A 10,613-nucleotide genomic window follows, 5' to 3' on the forward strand; every position below is an offset into this window, starting at 1 on the left:
ATTTAATCTCTATCTGCCTCAGTTTCCTATCTGTAAAATGGGGATAATGGCAGCCCCTCCCTCGCAGAATCCTTGTGAGATACTAATTGTAAAGTGTGCTATAAACCTTAAATGCAATCTCCCCTTCACATGGCTGCCAGACAGAGATTCCTAAAGCACTTCTGACCACGACAATCCCTTATTCACCGAGTTTCCAAGGCTCCCCCTTGCCCCAAGATAAAAACACAAACTCAACCATTTGGCATTTACAGTCCGCCTGTCTTCCAGAACGATCACACACCAATTATTCACCTTTCGGCCCCCATGCTGAACCTTGCTGTTGTGTGCACAGGATATCAGCCCCATCTCTCCTTCTTTGCCGAGGCTACCTCCCTGCTGGGCTGCTCTCCCCCCTCCCCTCTTCTCCCCCATCAGCTCCAATGTCATCTCCTACCAGGGGCCCTTCTGGATGCTCTCCTGCATGGGGCCCCCTGAAGTGACCATTACTTATGTGTACTCTATGTTTAGTTATCTGAGAGATGCTGTGTCCCCCACTAGAAAGTAAGATTCTTGAGGGCGGGGACTATCCCATTTCTCTGTGCCCCCCAGTCCCTGAACAGGGTCCAGCAAATGCCAGGTACTGCACTAATCTTAGTAGGATTGAAAGGCACTATTTCCAATGAGATTCCGCAGGATGGGGGGACTTGACCAGATACTAACACACGGGTTAAAATGAATGAGGCTATAATTCAAAGTGCATTTTGCTGCTGAGTAGGGTGTTTATTGAACTGGGATTGACGGTTTTATTTTTTTCATCACCTCCAGTAATGTGTTCTTGAAAATGGCAGCGATATATTTAAAATAATATTTATTATTCCTAAAGAGCAAAGGAATCCATGAAGTGGAATTCTGATTTATATTGGGTTTAAGTTAAAATAGCAAGGCATCCTCAGTATCAGTATTAGCCTGGAAAACTTGGGTTTGCTTAAAGAAAGCCAGTACATAAGCACAGCCTCCTGGTCTAAACTGAGATTGCAGCAGCCAGAAAAAGCTAAGAAAGTTTTGGGCCCCTTCTGGCAGCCGCAGAGCCTTTCCCAGGCCTCAACTTGGGTTATTAAGGAGTATGGCCCCACCGTTTATTTTTACCCAGCCTTGGTCGGGGAAATCAAGACTTGTTCATTCAGTAACTGCCTTAAAGTACATTTTCTTATGCTTTGGGACAAAGAGCCTATAAAACCATGCTTCTTCTTGGCTTTGCCCATGCAATGAGAACGAGTCGCCCACCTGCTTTATTTTCCTCTCTGAAGATAACCCAAAGGCTGTGCTTCTATTCATCTACCACATCTACACTGCATCAGCCAAATGTCTGTGGAGCAGAGAACAGAAACTAAGAGGGTCCAACAGGTAAATTAACACTCACGGGGGTAAGAGCAGATTGATTTTAAGCATCCTCAGGCCCCTTTTCTGCCATTGTTCCAAGCAGGATGGGGACTAGAATGCAAGTTCTAGGAACAGAGGTTTAGAGCCAGAAGGGACCATGGGGACATCTAGTCCTAAAATCTTATTTTGCAAATGAGGAAACAGGCTCTGAAAGAGGCACACAGGAAGGACACACAGGAAGGTGGCAGGATTCAAACCTGGATCCTCTACCTTCAAATCCATTGCATTAGGACGCTGTGATTACAATCATCTGGACCTCATTCTTTATGGCTGCTCTGAAAGTACTGTCAGGATGGAGGCATGGAGGCTTGTGGTTACAAGTTTATGCTCCTTGAAAAGGGCCCTGAATTTGTCTGGTAGATTTTCTTCCAGAGGCTCACTGGGTGACACTAACGATTTGCTTGAACCTTTCGGTGTTTTCCTTCCCCTAAGAGGTGAATGAATGAAATCACCATAGAGCATCCAGAACACTGGCTGGACATACAAGAATCCTGGGGGGACTGGGTGTGGTTAGCTTCGAGAAAACTTGGGGGAGGGGGCAGAGAGACATTTTTAAGCATCTGAAGGGCAGTCAAATGGAAGGGAGATGAGCCTTGTTCTGTTCGGTGCCGGAGGGCAGAACCAGGGATGACGGGTATAAGTGACAAAGAGGTAAACTGAGGCTGGGTGTCAAGAAGAATTTCCTAACAATTAGAACTGACCACAGTGAAACGCCACAGAGCTCTGAGAGGCAGGGACTCTTCCTTCCTTGGAGACCTTCTAGCAGAGGCTGGATGGCCCCTTTTCAGGTACGTTATGGCAGGGCTTTCCAGGATGAACTGGATTAGACAGCCCCTGAGGTCCCTTCCCATGCCCAAATTCTGTGACTCTCAAGGAGCGGGCCTCACTGATACCATGTGGGTATTTCTCTTGTAGCCTCTGGGCCTTACTAAAGACTCCTTTGGTTCTGGCCAGCCTCAAAGGACAAGATGGTTCAGCTAAGCCACTTGTAGTTGAATAAAAACCTATTAGGAAGGGAAACGGGCCGTGTGAACACCTGCTGAAAAAAGAAAACTCCTCGAGATTTTGCATCCCCCAGGTTGTTCAAGCAGGTGACCCCCCTAACTTTGGCCCCCTCCCCAAACTAACTGGCTGTTTTAATAATCCGGCTAGCAGCTCCTGTGGGGGCATAAGATCCCCCCACAGCCAGCACCCAGGAGGCTGCTGGCACGCCGGGAGAGCACAGGTTCTTTTTCTCTGCTTAAACAAGGAAAGCACGGTGAACGGGTTGACCAGCTTACTTTAATCCTGCATTCAGTTAGCATACAGACAACATTCATTTAGTTCAGGGGAAAATGCCAGCATTCAGTTAGTTCAGGGGAGCAAAGAGATAAGCATCAAGAGATAGACCAAATACAGGTTCATTCACTTACTTCAGGGGAAAAAGCCAGCACCCTGAGGTTCAGAACATTCATTTAGTTCAGGGGAAACGAACCAGCACCCCAAACCTCAAAACCAAAATACAAACAAATTACAAATATCAACAGACAGACCCAATACAATTCATAGTTACCAACATCTGGGCCCAGCCCAAGAGCAAGGGCTGGCCCAGAGTCACGCTCCCCACTGCTCCCGTGCCAACAGGAAAAGGAAAGAGAGCTCTTCAAGCTGTCCTCTCCCCTCTTATAGAGTTCTTGACATCATCAAGCACCGCCTGAATGACCAGGGCCGATTGGTTCTTAAGCTGGCCCCTCCCCCTAGCGTAGACTAGGTTAACACCCAACAGGGCATGGCTCTGGAGTCAACACCTCCCCTCAGCCAGCCCCATGACTCATCACACAGGAAGTTCTCTGATTCCTGGCATGGTGTCTGGGCTTCCTGTCCCGGAAGAGAAGCGGTAGCCCCAGCAAGGCTCAATGAGGTAAACTGAGTCACCCAAAGAAAACAAAGGCCATTCTGGTTACACTGGCTGACACTTGGAAAGCATTCTGTAGGCAAGATACAATCTACACACATCAAGATAGGAACCAGAGGGAATTTGGAGTCATTTTGACAAATCCAGACAAACCTTTTATGGAAAATTCCAGTCAAATTCAAGGAGTAAAATCAAACAGAAATCCGGCCTACACATACACGAGCGAGGTAAATCTTGAGATCATGCCACAGAACGATTCTGCCTGTTCTAGTGCACGACGGAAGGGGTGTAAAGTGCTCTGCCACAAGGCCCTGACAACTCAGACACCGGGCACACGAAGGGAGGCTTTCTGGTGAATCCTCACTGTCCAGGAGGGTGGAGTGACGTCTGGAAGCCAGGCCCAGCCAACCCAGACTCCCGGCCTCTCCCCCATCGAATGCTGCCATCTCCTCATTTCAGGGACTTGCAGGGCATCCCACAGGGCCAGACACAGACTTCTTCCAAAAACATGAAGCAGATGCCGAGCAAGGCACACATTTCTGGACATGCACAATGAGAACTTATTTTTCTTGACTATGCTCATTTGTTACAAGGGTTGTTTTCTTCAGGGTGGAGGGAGGAAAAAAGGAATACTTGATCACTGGAAAAAATTAAGATTTAATTTAGAAAATGTAAACAGGAAGTAAACAGAAAACAAGCTCGCAAACGCTCTGTTAAAGGAACAAATAGACCGGGATCGTGGTAAAAATGTATCTTGAGGCCCATGTGGTAAGACAACTTCTGACTGTGCACTGCTGCTATACAGTCACGGAATAAAGAGGCCTGAGCTAACGTGAAGAAAGATATTCATAGCACTGAAGCTATGAGGATTGCCAATTTGTAAATAGAGGGGGGAAGGGATTCAGCACCTACTATGCACTAAGTCCTGGGCCAAGGGCTGTACAAACATCTCCTTCGGTTCTCACAACCCTGTGAGTTGTAGGCCCTACTATTATCCCTTTTTGACAGGGGATGACACTGAGATGGAGGTGGTGGCTTGCCCACGGTCACGCAGCCGGGAGGCGCCTCAACATGGGTCTTCCAGCTTCCCATCCTCTGTGGCCATGTCAGGTAACAGAAAACCACTTTGTACCACGCCTGCAATGCAACAAATTCAAGGCCACGACTGGCAGACCCTGAGACTTCTCCCCCATCACTTCTCCTAACTGTCTTGGGCTTGTTCCCTGAGCAATTTAACTTATAAATGTATTTACTTCGCTATTGGAAATTCAGATGTGTTAGGAATTAAAGCGCAAAGCGATCTCCTAAAGCAGAAGACCAGTAAATTGAGTACAGTGCATCGGTGCAAGCGTTTCCAATGAACTCTTCATCGAGGTACAATCAATGTGCTGTGTACGCAGCTTGCTTGCAAAAGCAGGTCGGACGGGACGGCAACCTGGTGAGAACCATCAGTGAGGCCTCAAGCCCCACGCTTCCCATCGGCTCGTGGGAGAGGCCAATCTGGTATGCAGATCCCACCCTCCTACAGAAAAGGAGCCAGTTCTGAAGCGCCAGAGCCCCAAACCTATGGAGCCCTGAACATGGGATCACAGCCTGAATTGGGACCCTGGAAGTCATCCTGACAGATGTCCTCCTTTCCACCTCTGGGAGGTGCTCACTCCCGAGTTGCTACAGAAAGGCCTGAGATGTTGGCGAGGCAGTTGGGATGCAGGGAGATTGGCACGCCAGCCGGTGGTCAGCGGGCCGAGGCTGAATGTCTCCCCACCTTTACGCAGACAGGGTGGGGCCCCTCCCTTTCCAGTATCTCAGGCTGCCTTCAAGTCCGAGCCAAGCCAGTGACCGCCTGGGTGGGCAGTGTGCCTACACCTACGGTATTTCAGTTCCATCTTGTGTCCCCCAGTTTCCTGCATTCAGTCTAGAAACCTAACGGCCATGACAAAACTTGTGTCCAGGATCAGGTGCTGAAGGAGGCTCACTCTTTCCTTCACCTGCCACGGTGAGGGGCATGGCCTTCCCACCTGCCTTCTTCCATGAGAGGGGCATCCCAGGATGCCAAGCACCCTTCTCCTCCCCCTTCTCCCAAATCTCTGAGGTGGGCTTCCCAATGCTTGTCTAAAGCTTGACCACTCTGGACAAAGGAGGCATTTAAGGTTACCAGTAAAAAGAAGCGTTCGGAAGCTGAAGGCTGGCAGGTTTCATTCTTCCCACAGGAGACTCAGCGAACCCTATGCCCAGGGTCCTTTGATTGACCAGCAGTGGTCTAAGGAACCCCTATGTGTATGGCTGATTTACAGGCTTCTTTGGCTACCTCCCCTCCCAGTCCCCACCCCATGTGAAGGAATGAGGCAGGGGAATAACAACCAAAGAAACCAAAACAAAAGCCAAGCTATAGGCATCTTTAAGTGGGTATTTAATGTAGGACGTTGTGTAGACAGGCTACCCCGAAATGCTATTCTCAATGGAAACACAGTGGCAGCCCTTCACATGGAAAGGTGGTGACCCCAGGACACACGGAAGCAGATTTCTCAGCCGAGTTTCTGCAGGTGGATGTCAGATAAGGGACATCTGTGGCTACTGCGTCTCTCCTGTCGTGTGCATCTGTACTTTGACAAGAGAAGACTGAACAGAGATGTGCCGGTGGAAGGGCTGCGCCTCCCTCTAAGGACTGGCTCTGCAGGCCTGAGCTCTTTGGTAGCAGAAGGCCCTGCCGCCATCACAGATCAGTGCTGGCAGGGCAGCTCTTTGGTAAGGGGGTGGCGAAGGCCTCTTTGCTCTCAGTGAGTGCCCGGGGCTGGTGGATAAACACACTGAATTTCACACCTTGGTTGGTGGCAGCCCTCACAAAGCCACTGTTGGCCGTCATTGTGATGGCTTTTAAAGTGTCTCCTGTTCCAAAAATGGTTAGGGAGCGGCTGTTGATTTTGGAACTCGTCACCAGTCTTAAGGCACGCTCAGAGGGCTGGTCCGGCACCACACTGATCCGCCCGATCAGCCGGGAAGCCCGCTCCCTCTCTCCAGGCCCTCCCAAGGTGTCCAGAATGGCCTGGAAGTCCCTGACGGCTGACTCGCAAGCAAACAGCTCCTTGTTGGCCATAAAGGCCTCCAGCTGGGGCAGGACGCGCTCCTTGCGCTCCTGGACGGCCTGTTCGGTCAGCACCTTCTCTCGGAAGACAAAGTGGCAGCCGCCATAACTCAGTGCAGAAACGTACGTGATCAGAGTCGTGATGTCCAAGTTCACCCGACTGCACACGTCGACCTTGACCTCTGTGGGAAAGGCCACGCTGGCCACGATGTTCTCTCTGTCCACGTGGGTCACCTGTAAGGGGCCCGGGGCCTCCTCGTCAGACTCGCTGTCGCCGAGCGGGAGCTGCTCGGGCGGCTCGAGTGGGGCGTTCACAGCCACAATGTCCCCTCGGACGGAGATGCCCATCTCCTTCAGCTTCTCGGCCACAGGGCTGGACACGCCGTTATAGAAAGCAAAGATGATGCGGGGGCTGCTATACTGCACAGGCTGCTGGGAGCTCGCCTGCAGGAAGTCCTCGGCTTGCTCGATGACGCTCTTGTCGCCGTACTGGCCCCGGCCCAGCCAGATGTTGTGAAGGGCCTCGGCCTTCCGGCCGATGGCCTTGACCCACGTGTGGCCACCGTTGGCCACCACATCCACCACGAGGCTCTGCTTTTCTCCCGAGCGGTCTATGTAGCCAAAGACATGGAGGACGCCGACCACCTCGTCCAAGTTCTCGGCGGACTCGACGATGGCACGGAGGTGAGTGAGGTTGGTGCTCTGCAGGTGGGATTCCTTAATGGCCACCTTCCCGGCCTCCACCCGGTGCAGGAACTTTAACTCAGCCTTCAGCTTGCTGCACAGCTTGGCTCCCCCCTCGACGCCTCCTTTCCTCGATCTCGAAAGGGCCTCGGCTCTCTTGATCAGCTCCTTGGCGATGGCGATGCGCTCACAAAGCATGGAGTGCACGGACATGCTGGCAGCATCATTCGTACGCTATGAAAAGAGAAGAAAAACCGCATGAGTCAAAGGCCCTGAGAAGGACGCCGGCGACCCGGGCCTTCCAGCTCCGTCTGGATGAAGGACGGAGAGGGCCGAGAGGCCTACGGCCCCACGGACGCTCACAAAGTGCTCCAAAGTCAGGCTCACCCATCTGAGCCTCTGGTCCCGGGGGTGGGCTCCCACAGGCCCTGCCTGCAATTCTACCAGGCCCAGGGACCTCCTGGCGCTGACTCAAGCCCACAGCTCCTCCACCCAGCACGGGGCACTGAGAGGCAAATCCTGCACCATGGGAGCCAGGGGCCTGGAGGCAGGACTGGAACCCGGGCCACTTCCCACAAAGTACAGACGAGGAAGCAAAGGCTTCAGAGAGACTGAGAGCTGCCCGGGTCCCCCGGCTCCGACGAGAGCAGCAAACAAGGGCTTCACCCCAGAGAGGACGAAGAAGCGGCTCGTCCTCAATCACCCAGCAGCGCGCCCGGCCCCGGGTGAGGTGCCGGTGACATACGTACCCAGAGCAAATCGAGGCCTCCTTTCAAGGGGCTTGGCTTCGAACGGAGGAGCAGGATCGGCCAAACAGCTCCACGCTACGGGCAAAAAACGTGGAGAGAAGAGAAGATGAGGGACGGGATGGCAAAAGCTTCAAGCAGTGACTGCCCTCCAAAGGAAGAGAGAACCCAGAGGCAACAAGAAGCATCTATGAAGTGCTTGCTGTATGCCGGGCCTGGGTAAGCGCTGGGGACGCAAAGAAAGGCAGGGCCGGAGCCGGCCTCCAGGAGCCCACGGCCCCAGGAGGGAGGCTGCCTAAACGAGCTAACGGAGCACAAGCCGGGCTTCCTCTCTGGGAAAGGCGAGGCCGTGGCTGGGACCCGAGGAGGGGCTGGGCCGGCCACCGGGCAGGGAGTCAATCTGCCGGCCTCAGGATGGATGGACGGGAGTGGGGCGAGACCAGTGAGGAGGCCACGGAGGCCATTCAGGCTCCCCGAGGCCGGAGGGGACGGCGGACGGCACGGGGTGGTCCTCCAGTCTGACCAGAGGAGCCTGGTGGGAGCCAGGATCTCGGACACCCGGACAGAGCAGGCGGGATATTCTGGACAGGACGGTCGGCATCCTGGCATCCCGGCATCCCGGCGGGTGCAGCCACAGAGATAACTGGGGGCATTGTGGAGACAGAGCGGGATCCGAGTTCAAATGCGGCCTCCGACACTTACCAGCCGGGAGATCCTAGGCAAGTTACCTACCCTGCTTGCCTCAGTGTCCCCGGCTGTAAACTGCGGACAGTAACACCCCCTCCCTCCCAGTGTCATTGGTACGGCGGTTTGAACGCACTTCTGCATGGTTGCAGACTGCTCTGGCCACCTGGTCAAGCCCGTGCACCCCCTCCCAGAATGAGGTGCATGAAATAAAGCGCCCAAGATTACACGGACATCTGGAGGGGAGGTAGCGCAGCAGATGGAGCCCCGGCAGAGAGTCTGGAGGACCCGAGTTCAAATCCGGCCTCAGACACTGCCTAGCTGAGTGACCCCGGGCAAGTCACTTCGCCTCTGCCTCAGTTTCCTCCTCCATAAATGGTGGATCCCAGGAGCACTGACCCCCCAGAGCTATCGTGAGGCTCGAGGCACACCCTCGCACACCTCCTAGCACCCTGCCCGGCTCGCAGCGGGCACTGTGAAAAGCACAGGGCGCAGACCTGGGGGGGCGGGGAAGAACCCCTGAGGACTTCAGAACATTCGGAAGCCTTCTGGAAGGCCTGGGACGGTGCACCTGGCGGGGGTCACCGCCATGGTCCCGTGTGGAGGTAGAGAGGACAGGGATGGGCCAGAGCCACAGCCACGGGGGAGTGTGTGCGTGGGGGGTGGGGGGTGTCCCCGCAGACCCCAAGGCCCCCGATGTGTGCGGGAGGAGAGGCCGCACTCGGGGTCCGAGGCTGGGATCCCGCGGGGCAGGTCCCCCCCTCCTCTGGGCACAGCCCACGCATGTGCTCCCGCCGCAAGCCGGCTCTGAACAGCTTGGACCGTGGCCGTGACCGAGACGTGACGTGGCCGAGACGTGACGTGGCCGCGGTCACGATTCCCCACGAAGACGCAGAAGCGCGTCCGAAGCGGGAGAGGCCGGACTGCGGTCACTCCCCGGGGGTCAGTGAAAGGCAGAGGCTGCGAACAGAGGGCACGGACAGACGATGGCCGCCCCCACGGACCCCACAGGGCAGGAAGACCTGCCCCACCCCACCCCCCATCCCTGGTTGTGACCTTCAAGGCTCAGCTGGAGGGAGGGCATAACTCCCTCCCGGGATGGAGGGCTGAGATGACTTCACTCTGGCCCCGGGTTCGAGTCCCGCCCCAGACCAACGCCGCAGGGGATTAATAACCGCTTCCTGAGCTTAACTACCTGGAGGCCTGGGCACGGACACGAGTGTGTGTGTGTGGGGGGCGCCTGTGCCAGATGTGTGTCAGTAATGAAGTTCCCCTCCCCCGCCGCGGGGAGCCCCGGGGGTCATGTTCCCCTCCCCCCGTCCCTCTGCGCCTCTGTTTCCCTCAGTGCGGGGTGGGCCGGCTGGCCTAGCGCTGCGCCTCTGCCACGCACAGCCCCCCGCGGCCTCAGTTTCCCCGGCTGGAGGCCCCAGGCCCGCGGTGGAGCGCGGGCGGGCGGTCGACCCCTCACCTGGCCCGGCCGGCTGGCAGGGGGCACAGGGACACTCGCCCGGGGCCAACTCCGGCTCCGCTCCCTGCCGGCCACCGTCGCCGCGGGAGCACGCCGGTCACGTGCTCCCTCCGACTGACGCCGCGCCAAGCATCCCCCGCCGGTAGACGCCGGTCCGGCGCGCGCCGGAAGCCGGCCCGGCGGCCATCTTGGCTAAGGGCAGCCGCCCGCGGGCCGCTCCCCTGCGCCCCTCCCTGTGGGCAGCGCGCTTGCGCAGCCGCCCCGGTCCGACTCTTGCATCATCCCGGAGCGCCCAGCCGCCCCGTCCCGCCGTCCGCTCACGGAGACCTGGAATCCTTGCAGCCGGCGGCGGGGACCCGCGCTCCGTCCTGCGCCCACCCGGCCCGTTCCAGGCTCTCCGTCCACTACCACGGCCCCTAGCGTGACGCGCTCCGCCCTGCTCCTCCGGCCCCGCCCCGCCTCCCGGAACCTGTGCCTCGTGCCCCGGGGCAGGCGCGCGTGCGCACTTCCACCTCAGCCCAGAGCACGCAGGGGCCACCCCGGCCAGGACAGCTGTGCCCTTCTAAGGGCCCCCGTGTGGCCTCATCCACCGGCCATTCTGCTCTCCCTGGGGTCGGGGGCGCCGTCCTCAACCCG

General features: G+C 56.2%; 1 protein-coding gene across 3 annotated transcripts; it reads right to left on the reverse strand.

The window, feature by feature from the left end:
• Positions 1–2,679: 2,679 nt before the first annotated feature.
• On the reverse strand, positions 2,680–10,444 carry C9H7orf25 (chromosome 9 C7orf25 homolog). 3 transcript variants are annotated; one of them, XM_036737396.1, is made up of 3 exons: positions 10,305–10,444; positions 7,829–7,903; positions 2,680–7,313 (listed from the first exon to the last, which is right to left on the reverse strand). In XM_036737396.1, the coding sequence occupies exon 3, from the start codon at positions 7,290–7,292 to the stop codon at positions 6,027–6,029; it is 1,266 nt and encodes a 421-aa protein (XP_036593291.1). In that variant the 5' UTR covers positions 7,293–7,313; positions 7,829–7,903; positions 10,305–10,444; the 3' UTR covers positions 2,680–6,026. The 3 variants fall into 3 exon arrangements, with proteins under 3 accessions (XP_036593291.1, XP_036593290.1, XP_036593292.1); XM_036737395.1 differs by lacking the exon at positions 10,305–10,444 and adding an exon at positions 9,978–10,090; XM_036737397.1 differs by lacking the exon at positions 10,305–10,444 and adding an exon at positions 9,705–9,763 and having other exon boundaries at positions 5,676–7,313.
• Between the last annotated feature and the right edge of the window lie 169 nt (positions 10,445–10,613).

This window comes from Trichosurus vulpecula, chromosome 9, assembly GCF_011100635.1.
Source record: "Trichosurus vulpecula isolate mTriVul1 chromosome 9, mTriVul1.pri, whole genome shotgun sequence".
Lineage (NCBI taxonomy): Eukaryota > Metazoa > Chordata > Mammalia > Diprotodontia > Phalangeridae > Trichosurus > Trichosurus vulpecula.

Coding starts and splice junctions, on each gene's coding strand:
- C9H7orf25 (XM_036737396.1), bottom strand. CDS start 7,292: ATGTCCGTGCACTCCATGCTTTGTGAGCGCATCGCCATCGCCAAGGAG.